The sequence below is a fragment of the Ranitomeya imitator genome, chromosome 1 (assembly GCF_032444005.1).
Source record: "Ranitomeya imitator isolate aRanImi1 chromosome 1, aRanImi1.pri, whole genome shotgun sequence".
Classification (NCBI taxonomy): domain Eukaryota; kingdom Metazoa; phylum Chordata; class Amphibia; order Anura; family Dendrobatidae; genus Ranitomeya; species Ranitomeya imitator.
Window position 1 is genome coordinate 983,744,118 of NC_091282.1, and position 20,325 is coordinate 983,764,442.

The window sequence follows — 20,325 nt, forward strand, 5'->3', positions numbered from 1 at the left end:
TCATAATGAATTTGGCACATTGTACTCCAGCATAGGAAATGCCTGTCTTAATGAATTGGCCATTGTGTGTCTAGAGTTCTTTCAGTGGTACTACTAACCAAAATAAACAACATTTTTTTGCGTGTCATTTTGGATATTTACAGTACAGACCTACCCTCATACTGTATTGCCTTTACGTAGGCCAGCATATTAAGCTGATAGGTCCACTTTAAGGTATGTTTCTAGACCAATTGTTGAGCAATTGTTAAGATTACACAGCAACGATGTAATCCTGTTTCTGTGACACTCAGACCAAACAACCGGAAGAAGTCGTCTGGATTTGCGGCAGTTCATCAACTGTTTACAGAGCGCTGGCCGTCTACTCCATCCAGCCGAAACGTGTCAAGCACTGCAACTGAAAGGAACATAGACTTTGAGCTAGACATAAGAGTGGAAATAGACTGTGGAAAATGTGTGCTTCACCCCACAACTCTACAACCAGATCATGATGACATAAGTTTGAGACGGTAATTTTAATAGTTATCAGTGTCTAAGCACAGACCAAATTAAGGCGGATGTTCGCATAGGTCGCGCAGCAAATGAGTGCTGTATACCGCTGGTACATCACAGTGAAATGCAGGTGAATGGGGTCACATTGTGACATGCATTGTACCGCATATATGCCATTTGCATAACTGTGGTCGCAAGCCGACTAGACATATCTGGCAAATCGCAAACATGCTGTCACATGACAGCTTACTTGCACTAGCAATTTCGGGGAATCCTGACTGTATGTGCAGCACTCGCTGCCACGATTCAGCAGACTGCAGGCACTTAAAGTGACTGCGGTCTTTTAAGTCAGGCCTGGACAACCCTTTTAATCAACTAGTACTTGTTAAAAAGCCACATAGATATTTGAAACGACAGTGAATCTTTTGCGAAAACATACTTATGGTAAATCTTTTTACAGTATGGGAATGCAATATAGATTCTGATTTTACATTTTCTATAGCTATTTTTTCATCGATCATAGTAATACACTACTCTTATTAATATTGTATATTAATATATCAGTTATTTTGTGTAATTTGTGCTGATTTTTTATATCATGAGTATGATGGTAATTTCACTTTTTTAAGCCTTAGTACCATGAAACCACTTACGTGCGAATATGTTTGCTCGACTATCCTCATACATATGCCATTTACGGAGCGCATCCTGTTTATTGTTTCCGCAGCAGCTATGACAGAAGCTCTCGAAGTCTTGATCAAGACTCCCCTTCTAAAAAGAAAAAGTTTCAAAATAATTATGCATCTACAACTCATTTACTGGCTGGGAAGAAAGTGCCATCATCTCTACAAACTAAAGCAAGTGACTCTGAAACCACAGTCTTTTATATTCCTGGGGTTGACGTGAAGGTAAGTTCTGTACGAACAACCTACATGGCTAAGGCCATTTACATGAACATACGGTGGGTACGGAAAGTATTCAGACCCCTTTAAATGTTTCACTCTTTGTTTCATTGCAGCCATTTGGTAAATTCAAAAAAGTTCATTTTTTTCTCATTAATGTACACTCTGCACCCCAACTTGACTGAAAAAAAGCAGTAATTTCAAGTTTATTAAAAAGAAAAAATGAAATATCACATGGTCATAAGTATTTAGACCCTTTGCTCAGTATTTTGAGCTAGTACAGTCATGAGTTTTCTTGGGAATGATGCAACAAGTTTTTCATACCTGGATTTGGGGATCCTCTGCCATTCTTCCTTGCAGATCTTCTTCAGTTCCGTCAGGTTGGATTGTGAACGTTGGTGGACAGCCATTTTCAGGTCTCTCCAGAGATGCTCAATTGTGTTTAGGTCAGGGCTCTGGCTGGGCCAGTCGAGAGTGGTCCCAGAGTTATTCTGAAGCCATTCCTTTGTTATTTTAGCTGTGTGCTTAGGGTCATTGTCTTGTTGGGAAGTGAACCTTCGGTCAAGTCTGATGGCCAGAGCACTCTGGAAGAAATTTTCATCCAGGATATCTCTGTACTTGGCTGCATTCATGTTTCCTTCAATGACAACCAGTCATTTTGTCCCTGCAGCTGTAAAACACCCCTATAGCATGATGCTGCAACCACCATGTTTCACTGTTAGGATTGTATTGGGCAGGTGATGAGCAGTGCCTGTTTTCTCCACACATACCGCTTAGGCCTCTTTCACACTTCCGTCTTTTAGCTCCCGTCATCCGTTGATTTTTGAAAAATTTTTCTGCAGGATCCTGTTTTTCCCATAGACTTGTATTAGCGACGGATTGTGATGGATGGCCATCTGTTTCATCCGTCGTGCTCTGGATCCGTAGGATTATAACTGTCCGTCGGGCAGAGAAAACGTTCAGAGGAATGTTTTTTCTGCACGTCAGAAAATCGCTCAGCGACGGGTCCTGCACTGCCTTTTGGCGGCTATAATGGAAGCCTATGGGCGCAGGATCCGTCGCTGACCGTCAAAAACAGGAATCCAGTGACGTATCACGTTTTTTTCTTCTGAGCATGCCTGGAATAATTTTCTAGTCAGGGGAATCTCTCTCTCTCTCCCCATTCAAATTAAGGCAGCGCATAATTCAACGCATCCGTCAAAAAACTGGATGCGTTACAGCCGTTTTCCACTATTTTTAAGACATCCGTCGATACGTTTTCTGACGGCCCCCAGCCGACCGAAGTGTGAAAGATGCCTTAGAATTATCACCAAAAAGGTCTATCTTTGTCTCATCAGACCAGATAATCTTATTTCTCATAGTCTGGGAGTCCTTCATGTGTTTTCTAGCCAACCCTATGCGGGCTTTCATATGTCCTGCACTGAGGAGAGGCTTCCGTCAGGCCACTCTGCCATAAAGGCCTTACTGGTGGAGGGCTGCAGTGATAGCTGACTTTGTGAAACTTTCACCTATCTCCCTACTGCATCTCTGGAGCTCAGCCACAGTGATCTTTGGGTCCTTCTTTACCTCTCCCACCAAGGCTCTTCTCCCACGATTGTTCAGTTTGGCTGGACGGCCAGGTCTAGGAAGACTTCTGGTGGTCCCAAACTTCTTCCATTTAAGGACAATGGAGGCCACGGTGCTCTTAGGAACCTTGGTTACTGCTGACATTCTTTTGTAACTTTGGCCAGATCTGTGCCTTGCCACAATTCTGTCTCTGGGCTCCTTGGCCAGTTCCTTTGACCTCATGATTCTCATTTGGTCTGACATGCACTGTGAGGTCTTATATAGACAGGTGTGTGCCTTTCCATATCAAGTCCTATCAGTTTAATTAAACACAGCTGGATTCCAATGAAGGAGTAGAACTATCTCAAGGAGGATCACATGGAAATGGACAGCATGTGACTTAAATAAGAGTGTCTGAGCAAAGGGTCTGAATAGTTATATCCATGTGATATTTCAGTATTACTTTTAAATTTGCAAACATTCCACATTTCTGTTTTTTTTTCAGTCAAGATGGGGTGCAGAGTGTACATTAATGTGAAAAAATGAACTTTTTATATTTACCAAATAGCTGCAATGAATTAAGAGTGAAAAATTTAAAGGGGTCTGAATACTTTCCGTACCCACTGTAATTACTTTGTAATAATCATATCATCTGTGGTGAGGTACTCTAAAATTTGGTGAGTGGACCTGAATTTTGGTAGAGTGGGCCACTAGACTAGTAAGTGGACATTGGACAGTTTTTTAGGTGGTTTATCCATTAAAAAAGTTATTTTAACTTTTTAGGGCTATAAATGCATAAAGCTTAGTAATTCTTTTGTATTTACAATGGTACACTGTTCTTTAGATATCAATCCTGCCCTGGCAGCTATACTTCTAGTTTGTGTGTGACAAAGGAGAGCATTTCCTGTGTCCATCTGTCTGTGCACCTACTGTAACAGAGAAGGGGGTTGGCTTAGCTATTGGCATGAGCCACTCACTTATTAATAGTGTGCTCATGTTAAAAATATTTTACCATTCAGATTTTCTGGCTACGAAACATTCAACTTTGCATTTTTCTAACTATCTCCATGTGTCCACAGTAATAATGTGTTGTAATATGCTATCGGCCCCCCGTGATGGTGGTCCCTTTCCCTGCTCCCTGTATGATGTTGGCCATTTTTTAGGCTGCAGGAAGAATATACCGTAACTTAGTTTTCTCATTCTAGCGGCTGCACAAGATTTAAACACTATTTATTTAAAGATTAACCCTATATCTACAGATAAATTGCATTTCTGGACGTGACAGGTTCCCTTTAAAGGCATTGTCAAGCTTTTGAAATTTTTTTCAGGCATGGGTTGTTATAAAATACTGAGATTCTACTGTATGTCGTCACCTTTTGTTAACCCCATAGCTTTCACTCCAAGAGTGGATGTCCGCATCATAAGTTATAACTGCTCCATGTCATTGTCAATGAATCCTGTGACCGGACCAGCTCATCATCAGATATTTCTCTCATGATGCGCTGCTGCACTCAACTGACCGCTGCCACCAGTCACAGGCTTCAGCGGTCTTGTAACATCTGGTCTGCACAGTCAGCATTTTTGACCCACGGAAGCATCCTGCAATGGATGTACAGGGTGACAATAGGTGAGAATGCCTCCATTTATTTATTTATTTTTTTTAAACAAGCAATGCCTAAGAAAACGCTGGAAAAACCTTTTAAGTTTTCGGTTTTTAACTCCTCTGTGTTCTGGGATTGAATGCTAGGGGGCCTTGGCTACAGAAAATTAGAATTGTCTTCAACTATGTGAATATTTTTCTGCCCAATGATGACAGAAGTATTCTAGGAGTGATACCTTTATTGGCTAACTTCTGTCATCATTGGGCAGAAAAAATATTCACATCGATTTTTCTGGCTAACACTGTACCACAATACAATTTGTTATTGTACTTCAACTATGTGTTTCTGTTTAGCTTCACTATAACTCAAAAACACTAAAGACCGAATCGCCAAATGCTTCAAGAGGATCATCTTTGCCAAGAACCCTTTCAAAAGAATCAAAACTGTATGGTATGAAAGATACTGCAACATCTCCTTTACCTAGTACTGTCCACAGCAAGACTAACACCTTATTACCACCCCCTCCCCCACCCATCCCCTCAGGTACTTTGTCTATTGTGTCTGGAACAACGTTCATTGTACGTTCATTAGCAAACCTCCGTGATCGTTCATGTAGAGTTGTAACGTTTTGTGACTGTGTCCCTTAAATGGAGCTGACGGAGTCATTGTGGCCATGGTCCAGATTAGGTGGCAAAATCCTGGTGACGTATTCCATTTTTAAGAAACTTTTCATTATAGCTCCTAAATCGTAAAATCACAAAATAATAGTGCCATCTATTAGGACAGTATTTCTGAAACTCCAGTCCTCACGGCCCCCAACAGATCATGTTTTCAGGATTTCCATAGTATTTCACAGCTCGGAGAAAATGTGGCCATTTCTGGTGCATTGATAACTCCATCACCTGTGCAATACTAGGGAAATACTAATAACTTGATCTGTTGGGTGGCCATAAGGACTGGAGTTTGGGGAACTAGTTTAGGATGACATCAGCATAGGAGCCCATAATTGAATCCATTGTAGCACTCGTGGGATAGTAGATAGACTTATGGGAGTTTTCAGGAGTGGTGCATGACATTCCATCATTCTGGGGTTGCTCAAAATCAATGGATTAATATGATATCGTACCATTGCCATCTTGTATTACTTTCATGATTTTGGCATATTTTAAGCCTTATACATTTAAAGAGGATCATTACAACTGCATGAATATAGGAGGTTTCACTGAATTGTGCCAGGTTTTACTAAAAAGGCTTAAAGCGGTATTCCCAACTCCAAGATGCTATCCCAATATGTAGTAGGTGTAATAATAATAATATTAGCAAATACCTCTAATTAGAAATGTAGTATAGTTTTTCTGATTTTCTGTGTCTCATTGCTCGTGTTCAGGCATTGCAGGACCTTAGGTGTCCATGGTTACGACCACTAGCAACTAGCTAACTAAATGTCACTATATCAGTGGTCGTAACCTTGGATACCTAAGGTCCTACAATACCTGCTCAAGAGGAAGGAGACATAGCAAATCAGAAAAACCATACTACATTAATAATTAGAGGTATTTGGTAATATTATTATTACAGAAAAAAAAAGAGTATATTTCAGCTCACCCTTAGTTCATCTGTCCGATGTGGTAAGTTTCCATCCGAGCACGGAAACAAAGTGTTGCTGCCACAACACTGGTTGACGTGTAGAGAAAGGAAATGTGGATCCAGCTCCAGGAATAAAATGTAAAAACTTTATTAGTTCACATTAAAATGCTGCTGAGACATGACCGGCATAGTGGGTAAAGGAGAGCAACCAGCACCCGACTGGTCATAGTTTACCCACTATGCCGGTCATGTCTCAGCAGCATTTTAATGTGAACTAATAAAGTTTTTACATTTTATTCCTGGAGCTGGATCCACATTTCATTTCTCTACAATATTATTATTACACCTACTACATATTGGGATAAGATCTTGGAGATGGGAATACCCATTTAAGTATTAAAATGAACTTCTATTTGATTTCAGGACATGCCCTCTGATGTTAACTGTCATAACCCTTGTCAAGGGAAAAAATAGTGGTGCCCGAGTTTTAATAAATCTCCCCAGTATGTCTCTCAGGGGAGTTGGTTCTTTGTCCTGCCCTTTTCGCTGGAAAATAAGGGTCAGGTTGTGCAAGCTAAATATTAAAGTTTACCATGTTATGTTAAATTAGTGGCTTCAGCATTAGTAATATATTTTTACATTGCAGCTAAAGGAAAGGGAAGTGGTGGAGTGAAAACAGCAAAGTTATATGCCTGGGTCGCCTTACAGTCTCTACCTGAAGAAATGGTCATCAGTCCAAATCTGCTTGACTTTTTAGAGAAAGCTTTGGAAACTATACCAATCACACCCATTGAAAGAAACTATACAGGTAGACTGGTGTCCTGATCATACAGTATGTTTTGGAAGCTTGTGGTAATTGTATTTTTCTTCGATAAGAAAATACTTATAGCATAGACAATACCATTGCACTCACAATGGAGACCCCCCACACAGATGTCCCATTCACATTGATTTGCTGTAGTGTTTCCTACCCCAACATATTTTCCTATGATATCTGTATGTAAAAATAATGTAACAAACACACATGTTTCTGCTAACAGCAGTAAGCACCCAGGATGACGATATTGGGCAGTTTGACCTCCAGGATCCATTAGAGGAATCAACAACTTCATTGGTGTCATCTTCAACATCCGCCTACTCATCGTTTCCTGTTGATGTGGTTGTCTATGTTAGAGTTCAGGTATGTTTTACAATTTTTATATTTTATGTAGGGATTTTTTTTTTCAGATTTTTGACAGGTCTTTATCATGTTTTATATAAAAAAGCCAAAAGTTTAATGGTTAACATGCTAAGAACATTTTTTTTATGATCTTTTTCTTTATTACCACAAGAAAATCTCTAAATAGAAATGTTAAAGTTTCTTCTACAACATTAGCTATATTAATTTCTAAAAATGTTAAATAATTACTCTGTGTCTTAATGGCCACCCTACAGTAGAAGTAGACTATATATATATATATATATATATATATATATATATATATATATATATATATATATATATTTATATTTATATATATATATATATATATATATACACACATATATATATATATATATATATATATATATATATATATATATATATATATATAGTACAGACCAAAAGTTTGGACACACCTTCTCATTTAAAGATTTTTCTGTATTTTCATGACTATGAAAATTGTAAATTCACACTGAGGGCATCAAAACTGTGAATTAGCACATGTGGAATTATATACTTAACAAAACAGTGTGAAACAACTGAAAATATGTCTTGTATTCTAGGTTCTTCAAAGTAGCCACCTTTTGCTTTGATGACTGCTTTGCACACTCTTGGCATTCTCTTGATGAGTTTCAAGAGGTAGTCACCGGGAATGGATTTCACTTCACAGGTGTGCCCTGTCAGGTTTAATAAGTGGGATTTTTTGCCTTATAAATGGGGTTGGGACCATCAGTTGTGTTGTGCAGAAGTCTGGTGGATACACAGCTGATAGTCCTACTAAATAGACTGTTAGAATTTGTATTATGGCAAGAAAAAAACAGCTAAGTAAAGAAAAATGAGTGGCCATCATTACTTTAAGAAATGAAGGTCAGTCCGAAAAATTGGGAAAACTTTGACAGTGTCCCCAAGTGCAGTAGCAAAAACCATCAAGCGCTACAAAGAAACTGGCTCACATGAGGACCACCCCAGGAAAGGAAGACCAAAAGTCACCTCTGCTTCGGAGGATAAGTTTACTTGAGTCACCAGCCTCCGAAATCACAGGTTAACAGCAGCTCAGATTAGACACCAGGTCAATGCCACACAGAGTTCTAGCAGCAGACACATCTCTACAACAACTGTTAAGAGGAGACTTTGTGCAGCAGGCCTTCATGGCAAAATAGCTGCTAGGAAACCAATGCTAAGGACAGGCAACAAGCAGAAGAGACTTGTTTGGGCTAAAGGACACAAGGAATGGACATTAGACCAGTGGAAATCTGTGCTTTGGTCTGATGAATCCAAATTTGAGATCTTTGGTTCCAACCACCGTGTCTTTGTGCGACGCAGAAAAGGTGAACGGATGGACTCTACATGCCTGGTTCCCACTGTGAAGCATGGAGGAGGAGGTGTGATGGTGTGGGGGTGCTTTGCTGGAGACACTGTTGGGGATTTATTCAAAATTGAAGGCATACTGAACCAGCATGGCTACCACAGCATCTTGCAGCGGCATGCTATTCCATCCGGTTTGCATTTAGTTGGACCATCATTTATTTTTCAACAGGAGAATGACCCCAAACGCACCTCCAGGCTGTGTAAGGGCTATTTGACCAAGAAGGAGAGTGATGGGGTGCTACGCCAGATGACCTGGCCTCCACAGTCACCAGACCTGAACCCAATCGAAATGGTTTGTGGTGAGCTGAACTCCTTCAAGATTGTTGGAAGACCATTCCCGGTGACTACCTCTTGAAACTCATCAAGAGAATGCCAAGAGTGTGCAAAGCAGTAATCAAAGCAAAATGTGGCTACTTTGAAGAACCTATAATATAATACATAATTTCAGTTGTTTCACACTTTTTTTTAAGTATATAATTCCACATGTGTTAATTCATAGTTTTGATGCCTTCAGTGTGAATGTACAATTTTCATAGTCATGAAAATAAAGAAAAATCTTTAAATGAGAAGGTATGTCCAAACTTTTGGTCTGTACTGTATATATATATATTTTCATTATCTAGTAAAGCTCTGTGTTGCACCTTTGTTTTGATGCTGGCTGTGCGTGGGATTTCCAATGTGAAGGATTTTCATCACAGACATTGCCTCAAATAACATAGATCTGCTGCTGAGAGATTTCTCGGATGTTCTTTAATGTACTGGTTTTGCATTAGGCTGCTTTCACACATCAGTTTTTTGTCGTCAGGCTCAATCTGGCGAATTTTGAAAAAAAAAACCGGATCTGTCGGAAATTGTGAAAAACTGATTATTATTATTTATTTATATACCACCATTAATTCCATGGTGCTGTACATGAGAAAGGGGTTACATACAGGGTTATAGATATCGTTTACAGTAAACAGGTTTACAGTGACAGACTGGTACAGAGGGGAGAGGACTCTGTCCTTGCGGACTTACATTCTATGGGATAGTGGGGAAGACACAGAAGGAAGGGGTGAGGCGGCGGTGAGGCGGCGGCTCTGGCAGCGGTGGCTTGGTTATTGTAGGCTGTAGGCTTTCCTGAAGAGATGGGTTTTCAGGTTCCGTCTGAAGGAGGGTGGTGGATAATCGGACGTGTTGAGGCATGGAATTCCAGAGTATGGGGGATATTCGGGAGAAATCTTGGAGGCGGTTGTGTTTGGAACGAATAAGTGTGGAGGAGAGTAGGAGGTCTTGGGAGGATCGAAGATTCCGTGAGGGAAGATATTGGGAGATTAGTTCAGAGATAAAGGGAGGGGACAGGTTGTGGATGGCTTTGTAGATCAGTGTTAGTAGTTTGAACTGGATTCGTTGGGGAATTGGGAGCCAGTGAAGGGATTTGCAGAGGGGAGAAGCAGGGGAGTAGTGAGGAGAGAGGTGGATTAGCCGGGCAGCAGAGTTGAGGACAGACTGGAGTGGTGCAAGAGAGTTAGCTGGGAGGCCACAGGGGAGGGTGTTGCAGTAATCGAGGCGGGAGATGATGAGAGCATGCACAAGAGTTTTGGTAGATTGAGGGCTGAGGAAGGAACGGATTCTGGCAATGTTTTTGAGTTGGAGGCGACAGGAGGTGGCAAGAGTTTGGACGTGAGGTTTGAAGGACAGGGCAGAGTCGAGAGTTACCCCGAGGCAGTGGATTTCAGGTTCGGGAGAGAGCGTGACGCCGTTTACCATAATAGATAGATCAGGTTGGGGGGATATGTGAGGTGGGGGAAAGATGATGTATTCGGTTTTGTCTACATTGAGTTTAAGGAAGCGAGAGGTGAAGAAGGAGGATATGGCTGACAGACACTTCGGGATTCTGGACAGCAGGGAGGTGACATCTGGGCCAGAGATGTCCTAACGGATGATGAAGCAACGGATCCGTATTTTTGAAAATTCGCCAGATTGAGCCTGACAGTAAAAAACTGATGTGTGAAAGCAGCCTTAGCTGCTGTCTAGTATTGTAAGCCGGGACCTTGGCAGAACCAGCGAGTAAATGGCATGAGCAGAGACCAGTGGAGACGAGACGCATGTGATGTGTGATATTTAGTACTACAGGGAGATGGATATATTTACTTGTCCAGTTTAGGAGACTTCACATAAGTTGACGTCTTGGATCGGGAGCATGGTCGTGGGACTACATGCTAGACCCGCTTATAGAGTCAGCGCAGTTAGAGACAGTGCATTAGTAAGTAATGTTCCTCAATGTAACTTATAGACATAATGTAACAAAAAAACAAAACAGAAAACAACTTTAATGCAGCATATACTAAGTTGTTTTAGGGATCAGTGGGGGTCCGGGAGTTCAGAATCTTATGGCTTATCTTAGTGACATGACATTTGTAAAAGTTTTAGTAAATGAGTTTAGCTTCTTATTTTCTCTTCTTCAGCCCTCCCAGATTAAGTTTAGCTGCCTTCCAGTCTCACGTGTTGAATGCATGCTGAAGCTTCCATCATTAGACCTTGTGTTCTCCTCAAATCGAAGTGAACTGGAAACACTAGGAGTAACACATCCTTCAGATTCCAGCGTTGGTAATCTCTCAATGCCGAGTGGATCAAAACTGTCCCTGAACAAACTAGGAACAGCAGGTATGCAGTGGTATACCTTGTATACATTTAGTTTTGCAATTGTTTTTTTCCTTCCAAAATAGATTTTCATGATATTCTTATTTACAAATTTACAGGACCGTCCCCCGGGCTGGGAAGCCCTCTGGGAAGAACACGGCACAGCAGCAGCCAATCAGATCTTACCAGTTCAAGCAGCAACTCGTCAGGGCTGAGCTTCACAGCATGCATGTCTGATTTTTCTCTATACGTGTTTCATCCTTATGGAGCTGGCAAGCAGAAATCTGCAGTTTCTGGTCTTGCTCCAGGATCCAGTGGCTTAGGTATGATAAGTATGCAAGTTCTATAGTTACATAATTTCCCTGTGTATACAATGATATCCCAAGTAGACCTTAAAGAGAATCTGTCAGTAGGATCAACACTCAAAAGCTGTATTAATAGGCATGTAGGTAATAGGAAGCTGAATAAATTGATACTTTGATATCTGTCATCTGATGTCTTAGTCCAGAGAAATCCTTGTTTTTCTTTACAAGCTAAAGGGCAATCACTGATCTATATGAGAATTTGCCTCCAGAGCTTATTTTGCATGATGTTACCAGTGTGAGACCTCTAAATAACACAGGACAGTAGAACTGAACTTTGTCTCACAACAATCACACGTTAGCGGCTGTAGCTACCACAGCTCTGCTGTAATGTAATAATATTACAGCCCTGTCTGCCTGTGAGATGGAAGATGAAGCAGAGAGGAATCTACGGATGTGTCAGTTATAATCACACACAGCTCTGCAGTGAGACCAGGAGAGCAGAGAGCGGCCATTACACATCACACTGGTAACTCCCTATTTGTGTAAAATGACGGCAGATTCTCATTCAGATCAGTGTCCGGCCCATAGCCTGGAACAGCTCATTTACATAAGAAACGCATGGATTTCTCTGGAATAAGACATCGGATTGTAGATATCAAGGTGTCATTTTATTCAGCTTCCTATGACCTGTGTGGCAATATAGACAGCTTAGACGGGTTGTCATACTGACTGATTCCCTTTTTTTAGTCCTTTTAGCATGCAGGTTTCAAGTGGCCTCATATATTGATGTCTTCTGTTCATAACACTAATGTATTAGTCAGTGGAGAGTGCCTACAATGGGTGTCTCTCACTCTTGAGGACCATGTGCATCTGTGTGTTACATAGACCATTCATCAGTTTTAGTAATGCTCATTTTCTCCTGTGGTCCTGCAGAGGGATCAAACTGCTAAAGTGAACCTGTCAGCAACCCAGTTATTTTAATCAGTATAACAGTGCCGACCTGACAGTGTCTGTAGTTTGCTGTGCACAATCCTGCTGACAGGTTCCCTTTAAGTTCCAGCAAAGATTATATTTCTTTGCTGTAATATCCAGGAGTGGGACTGAATCTCCTATCTAATATATAATTGCCTAGAATACTACTTCCTGCAATTTGTTCCAACTTCCGTGGCTTTGTCCGGAGCTAATGTCCGGAGATAAGTGACGTCAACAGTGTCCAGTGTCTGATTGGTTGCCGCCTGCTGCGAGCGACCAATCAGAAACGTGCCGTACTGTGACACACTCCGCCCGCCATTTTGGTGTGATTTTTTAATTTTTACCTCACAGCAAGTTTCTACTGCGTGGAGGCGGGCCCAGTGACGTTGCTCTTCAAGCTCCTGCCGAATTTCGTCAAAAAAATGATAATACCATTTACCAAAACTATATATATTTAGTTGTGAAGTGGTTCAGTGACATTTTCACACCAATTTTGAACTTTTGTTTGGTGTTTTCTCCATATACTGCCTATTATTTTTGTTCTTTCTTACTATTATTTATTAATTGTATTATTCTTACACTTGAATAAATAAAGTATATATGGATTCTAGACTCCCGATTCTTTAGAATCGGGCTGCCATCTAGTAGAAAATAAAGGGCTTTCCAAATCAAAAGGAAAAACTGTCAATTAGTGTTTTTATTTGAACTGTAATTAATTCAAACCAAATGTCTTATTTGTAGGAAACGTTGATGAAGAGCCTTCGTCAGTAACTGGCCGTAAAGACTCCCTCAGTATCAATCTGGAGTTCGTCAAAGTCAGCTTGTCTAGAATGAGGCGCTCAGGAGGAACATCTTTCTTTGAAAATTTGTCACCTAATAAAGCATCAAGTAAAATGGACACCACCTTAATAAACATCTCTGGTATTGAGATTTATTTTTATGAAGCTATTAGTAAAGAATAAGAGAACACTAAAACATAGAAATATTTAGATCGATGGAAGAAAATGCAGTGTGGCCTAGCGCTGTGATTGATATGAATGTAGTAGTCATTGGGTAGTATATTCTCAGGTTGAACCTTGAAAGCTTATCATTTTTTCCCCCTCTAGCTGTCTGTGATATAGGCTCTGCTTCATTCAAGTATGACATGCGCCGTCTCAGTGAAATTTTGGCATTTCCAAGGGCATGGTACAGAAGGAGCATTGCAAGACGTCTTTTCCTTGGTGACCAAACCATCAATTTACCAAGTAAGTTTAATGTGCTGCTCTGAAACAGTTGGAGAGATAGCCAGCTCACCATGTCATGCAGTCCAGCGTGCAGGGAATAACGCTGTGACAAGGCTGAAGATCATGGGGAAACAGATGAAGATTCCAGGTAAAGTAATAAAAATCCTGTTTTTATTCAAATATTAAAAATCCATGGGGATAAAGCAGGGAACAGAAAGACACATTGCGGTGCGTTTCTAACACAATCAAACACATGATGATTGCGTTCGAAACACTTCGCCATGTGTTTTCCTGTTCCCTACTTTATCCCCATGGATTTTTAATATTTGAATATAGAATTTTATTACTTTACTAGACGCTGGATCCTTAAACTGTTTTCCATATTTACAGGAACCACTATAAGCTCAGCCTGGGTGCAGGTACCAATTGAGTGACTTAACAATTAGATTGGGCAGTGTGATTTTTGACTCCTACTGATATAACAAGATTGATTTCATGCTATATTAATTGATAGATTTTTTGATCCAGTAACCAATGTGTCTTTTTCCCAGCTTCTGGACCTGGAACGCCTGATTCTGTTGAGGGAGGAAATCAGCATCTTTCTCCTGAATCTTCTCGCAAAGCGTACTGTAGAACCTGGGAGCAGCCCAGCCAGTCGGCATCATTCAGTCACATGGCACAGTCACCCAATGTGTTTAATGAGCACACACCAAACACCAGCATGTCTCCTGCCTCCTTAAAATCTCCAGCTGTGACTAGATCTAGAAGTGTGTCTGACTCCTCAGTGCCACGCAGGGGTATGTATCCTATTAGAGAAGCGGAGGTTGTACCCATCCACCATATTTGGAGACCACACTATTGGAAAGGGCACATAGTAGGAGAGAAGCTTTATTACAGATTTTATCTTCGGGTCCAAGAGCTTCACGTTATGCACCTAATCTTGTACAATACTAAATTGTAATATACACCTATAAAAACTTACAAGTCTGTGTTTAATATATTACATGTTTAATGTTTAACTGCGCTGAGAAATAAGTGGATAGCGCCCCCCAGCATCAGAAAAAAAATTATTCGAGGCGGTTTTTTACTATCCCCAGTGTTGCGATCGCCATTATTCACCGAATAACCGCAAACGGAAAAAAAAGTCTGATTTCCCATTTATTTCTCTCTCCTTTGATATAATTTAGCATATCAGAGGAGAGAGAAATGGGGTCCCCCAGTACCTCCGGCATCCCACAGTCCCTCCGGCTCTGTTCCCAGGCCTTCGGCATCTTCTTCCGGGAAGTAAATGGCGGGCAGATGTGCAGTGCGCCTGCCGAGATTTTTCTTATTGGTTCATTGTTATTACTGTGAATAGACCCGATCACAGTGATCAAAATAAAAAAATAGTAAATAAAACCACCCTTTATCACCCCCTTTCTTTGGTAAAAATAATAAAATTTAAAAAATGTGTATTTTTTTTCCATTAGGATGGGGCTAGGGTTGTGTTGGGATTAGGGTTGGGGTTAGGGTTGTGGTGTTGGGGATAGGGTTGTGATGTTGGGCTTAGGGTTGTGGTGTTGGGAATAGGGTTGTGATGTTGGGCTTAGGGTTGTGGTGTTGGGGATAGGGTTGTGGTGTTGGGCTTAGGGTTGTGGTGTTGGGGATAGGGTTGTGGTGTTGGGGTTAGGGTTGGGGTGTTGGGGATAGGGTTGTGGTGTTGGGCTTAGGGTTGTGGTGTTGGGGTTAGGGTTGTGGTTATGGTTAGAGGTGTGTTGGGGTTAGAGTTAGAATTGGGGGGTTTCCACTGTTTAGGTACATCAGGGGGTCTCTAAACGCGACATGGCTCCTGCCATTGATTCCAGCCAATTTTACATGTGTGAAATGTTCTTTGTTAACTAGTTTGTGCAATATGACTCTTTGATTTAATGGCACAAAAATAAAAAGTTTGAAAATTCCAAAATTTTCAAAATTTTTGCCAAATTTCCTTTCTTTTTTTAATAAATAAATGCAAGTCATATCGAAGAAATTTTACCACTAACATGAATTACATTATGTCATGAAAAAACAGTCTCAGAATCAGTGGTATCTGTTGAAGCGTTCCATATCTATAATCTCATAAAGTGACAGTGGTCAGAATTTTAAAAAATGGCTCGCTCATTAAGTACAAAATTGGCTCTGTCACTAAGGGGTTAATAAAATTGCCCTTTGTTTCTGTCTGCAGCCATTATTCCTGCATTCATTTTCAGATCCCCCTGACATGCAGTTTGCAGCCTGATCCAAGTTTCAGATATTTCTCTTGTGGGATTGTCCTCCCTGCAATATAGGCTGGATGTGAGGTCTGTTTGGATCCAGGGTGCTGCTGTCGTCTTTAGCTCGTATATCAGCAGTTTTTATCCTGCATTTATTGCCTCCGTGTGTTTTTGCTCCTTTTCTATGGCCTGTTTTCTCTGCCGCCCTTGGGGTGCAAGATGATTTCCTGTATATCCCCTTTTTAGATTTGTATAGAACCCCCTCCCTGCTGCTATCTGTAAAACCAGATTCACAGATTGCTGTTTTGCGGTCTGAGTATGGTCTGCGATGCATGGTCTGGCCAGGGGTCTCCTGACCTGAAATTAACAGCCTCACTGGCATATATAAGCCGGTCTGTCTATCACAGTGCGTACTTGGACTGTAAAACTTGTATGTGTGACTCCAATCACTGAGAGAAATGAGAGACATCAGGAATCTTAAGGATTTGTACGTTTTGGAAAAGTACTCCGCTAGATAAGAGACTTATTGACACTGCAGTCGCTAGATAATAGAATATTTTAATGAATACTATTTAAAAAGTTGCTTAATTTTCTATTTAGTAAGCAAATAAACAATTAAAAAAGCTGTGTCATGGTGTACACAGCCTTTAACTATACACAATTTTTACTGCACAGACATCATACGAGATTATGGTTTCACGAGATCTGTGGCACCTCAATAATGTGTACTCAAGCATGCAGTAGTAATGTAGGCATTGTCTGGGCGCTGCCCGGCCTTAAGCAATGTTCAGTAAAATAAAATGGGCATTTTACATATCTAGGTAATTTGATATAAAACTACAAAGGGCATATAAACTCCTAGAACACAGAGCAATGTTTCCTATAGTATTAACTTGAAATAATGAGATTGCGCAGAGCTCCCCGCCACAATGATTATAATATTTGCACTGAGCCCGCCTTGTCCAGCCATGACGCTCATAACTCATAACCAGACTGCACAATTTTTGTTACACTATTAAATTATGATAAAGCGTATTTGGTGAAGCCAGTGTTTTTTATGTGGTTATCTAGACTACATGTGAGGAGATTAATGTTATTTCTTTATTTTGGTCTGCTTTGTTTTATGTCATTTTATTATCTCAATTTCCATGTGAACCTTCTCCAATGTACAACAGTAAAAACTGTCTCCACCTTTCTCTCATTTAGATTCTGTCACGAAGACCTCCACTCCCGCATTTAGCAAGTCCAGTAAGCCATCCAGCCAGCAGGGCTCCCCATGGGAGACGCTCGTTGTTTTTGCTATCAATCTGAAGCAGTTGAATGTTCAAATGAACATGAGCAATGTAATGGGAAATACAACGTAAGTTGAGAACATTTCATTTGAAGGAGTGTTTTCATCTTTGAAAGTTATTCCATATCAATGGGATGGAGGATAATTTTCTGATGGTTGAGAGTCTGACCAGCATGGCCCCCAACAATCCCAAGAACCCCACACCGGTGGTCAGTCATGCAAACTACTACTCCATTTATTTTTCATGGAAATCCTGGAGATTGACAAATGCTGCTGTCACCTGATCTTTAGTGCTCCCATTAGGGTCAATAGATAGACAGAGCAATTGACCTCATCTCCATGCATCCAGGACTCCTTAGAGCCCCAATTCTTGGGATCGCTGGTGGATGGCACCATCGGAAAGTTGTCCCATTGGATTTCACTTGGATAGGGGATAACTTTCAAACCTGAACACCCCTGTAAGTTGGTTTATTGTTGTTGGACCACAGTATCCTCTACACAACCCAGGAACCGAATTCCCTTTGAATAGGTGTGTGACCCCATATTTTACATTGGAATTGGTTCCCTTCTTGGTCCACATTTCTACCTCGTACGTATTTAGAAATATGTGACGCCATATTTCTTTCTGATGAGTGCTTATAATAATAGTTAAAATGATAACGTTTTTGTAACTTTTTTGTAACATCAGATATTAGTACAGTTCTTTTTTAATGTGATGATTAAGGAGGTAAAAAATCTGGCATTATCAACATTATCAAATAACACAAGAAGAAGGGTTGCTAACAAAATGTTTGATTTTAGGGTGAATGTTATTATTAATATTATTTTGGAAGGGGAAGTATACATCTGCTAGACCCCTTTGTGGACACTTGTTTCCCTTACTACATCAGGTCAGAATTTGGCTAGTCCTATTCACAACACATTGTTAATGAATCTTTATGGCGCTTGAAGTATGTTTAGCCATGCTGTCATCTTTTCTTGATGGCTTCTCAATAAAAAGGTTCCAGCAGTGATATCAAAATGAGTCTTGAGTAGAGATGAGCGAATCTGTTCAGGTTCCCTCTTATTCAGCAAGCTATGGCGCTTACCGAATAAACTGCAGAGGGAACCCGGCGTCCTGGATCGCTCCGGCTGATCTGCTGTCCGTTGCCGCAGCTGCATGTGTCACAGCTGTGTCACAACACATGCACGGATAACCTGTTTGTTGGGCTCTCCATGCATGTGTTGTGAGTGAAACAGCCGCAACACATGAAGCTGTGACGCCGAACAGTTGATCAGCCGGAGCGATCCAGGACGCCGGGTTCCCTCTGCAGTTTATTCGGTAAGCGCTATAGCTTGCCAAATAAGGAGGGACCCTGACAAATTTGCCTATCACTAGTCTTTAGTATTGCGTGTTAGTTTTTTGGGAAATGGTAAAAGTAACGGTTGTTATAATTTTATTTAATAAATCAATAAAACACATGAAAATAAGAAACTTTGTAATCTATTTTATCAGAGAAATCTGCTTCTTTCTCCACCTAGACTGATCTCTTACTTTAAATTCATGGTACAAATGAATAATCCGTTCAGGAGAAAAACCTGACTTCTCTAACTAGATATATTACAAGGTTTCTTATTTTCATTTGTTCTATTGATTTATGATTTAAAATTTTAACGGGTGATACTCTTCAGTGATTTCAAGATCCATAAACTAAAGTTGCTCGATCCTGCTATCTGCAGGATTAACCGATAGTCCAATGTGTATGGGAACGCCCCAATTGTCCCCTGACAATAATGCTAAAGAAGGGTCTGGCTGGGTGGATTTCCAACTGCCGATCGTTTTGTTTTTTGGGAAATAAGTCGCCATCAGATGAGTCTGGCAGTGGCCCTCTTATAGAGAACACAGGAGCACTTAGTACATGGAATGTATGCATATAAACACCTTGAAGAAGAAGAAAAATATAGCTCCTGTAACAAATTTCATTGCCTTCAGATGGACCACAAGTGGACTAAAAAGCCAGGGCCGTCTGTCTGTAGGAAGTAACAGAGATCGGGAAATCAGCATGTCTGTAGGCCTGGGAAGATCTCAGCTGGACTCCAGAGGGGGAGTTGTTGGTGGTACAATAGATGTTAATACCTTGGAAATGGTTGGTAAGTTGGCCAACAAACTATTTTTGTTTCTTTTTTTAATGTAGCTCCATTTTGCTGTACATGGATGTAGAAATTTGCTGCATTTTTATATCTAATTTATTACATGATGCATTTTGATGGATTTGTTACTTGAATTTGCTTTTCCCTTCACCAGAGACTGATGGCTACTTTGTACACATGCAGTTACTGCAAGTCTCTGGTGGGTATGGCAATGGGAGGACCTCCCTTTTGAGAAGAGCAGACTCATATCTACTAGTATGAATCCCCTGTATTCCTTGGAGGCTCTATTGGCCCAATCTATAATAGTTTTACAGTAGACATGTCCTTTCAATGTGCTGCCAGATGACAGATCCTCCTTAAAACTGTATTGTTACATTGTTACAACATCGTGTCATCAGACATCTGAGGTTTAACAAAACAAAATGTGAGGGAAGACTTAAAGGGATTTGTCCCAAGTTATCACCAGCGACCAGCAAGTTTTCATTTATCCTGTGGTTGTAAGTTGGAACAACCCCTTTAGACTACACATTGTAATGAATGCTTAAATGCTTGTTGCTCGCAAACATAATGGAGGTTACTTTACACATTTCATTTAAAGTGTTAACAATAATATGGTTAATTGTTATGTTATAGCTCACATTTCGGAACATCCAAATCAACAGCCCAGTCATAAAATCCAGATCACGATGGGCTCCACGGAAGCTCGTGTTGATTACATGGGTTCCAGTATCCTCATGGGAATCTTCAGTAATGCAGACCTAAAGTTACAGGATGAGTGGAACGTTAACCTATACACCCCAATGGACACGAGCATATCTGACAAAAGGTATACACACGTGTGTTCTGTGTACACGC

General features: G+C 40.6%; 1 protein-coding gene across 15 annotated transcripts in view; it reads left to right on the forward strand.

Annotated features, from left to right (window-relative positions):
- BLTP1 (bridge-like lipid transfer protein family member 1) overlaps positions 1–20,325 on the forward strand; it is a 381,731-nt gene that overhangs the window by 333,739 nt on the left and 27,667 nt on the right. For 11 of the 15 annotated variants that reach the window (XM_069743891.1, XM_069743899.1, XM_069743896.1 and 8 more), the window contains 13 exons: positions 291–506; positions 1,217–1,397; positions 4,891–5,080; positions 6,771–6,932; positions 7,165–7,304; positions 11,144–11,342; positions 11,438–11,641; positions 13,337–13,516; positions 13,702–13,839; positions 14,370–14,615; positions 17,256–17,409; positions 19,313–19,470; positions 20,104–20,296. In XM_069743891.1, coding sequence (XP_069599992.1) covers positions 291–506; positions 1,217–1,397; positions 4,891–5,080; positions 6,771–6,932; positions 7,165–7,304; positions 11,144–11,342; positions 11,438–11,641; positions 13,337–13,516; positions 13,702–13,839; positions 14,370–14,615; positions 17,256–17,409; positions 19,313–19,470; positions 20,104–20,296 — 2,361 coding nt within the window. The remainder of the gene's footprint in view (positions 1–290; positions 507–1,216; positions 1,398–4,890; positions 5,081–6,770; positions 6,933–7,164; positions 7,305–11,143; positions 11,343–11,437; positions 11,642–13,336; positions 13,517–13,701; positions 13,840–14,369; positions 14,616–17,255; positions 17,410–19,312; positions 19,471–20,103; positions 20,297–20,325) is intronic. The other 4 variants (XM_069743894.1, XM_069743897.1, XM_069743893.1 and 1 more) reach the window with 4 other exon arrangements.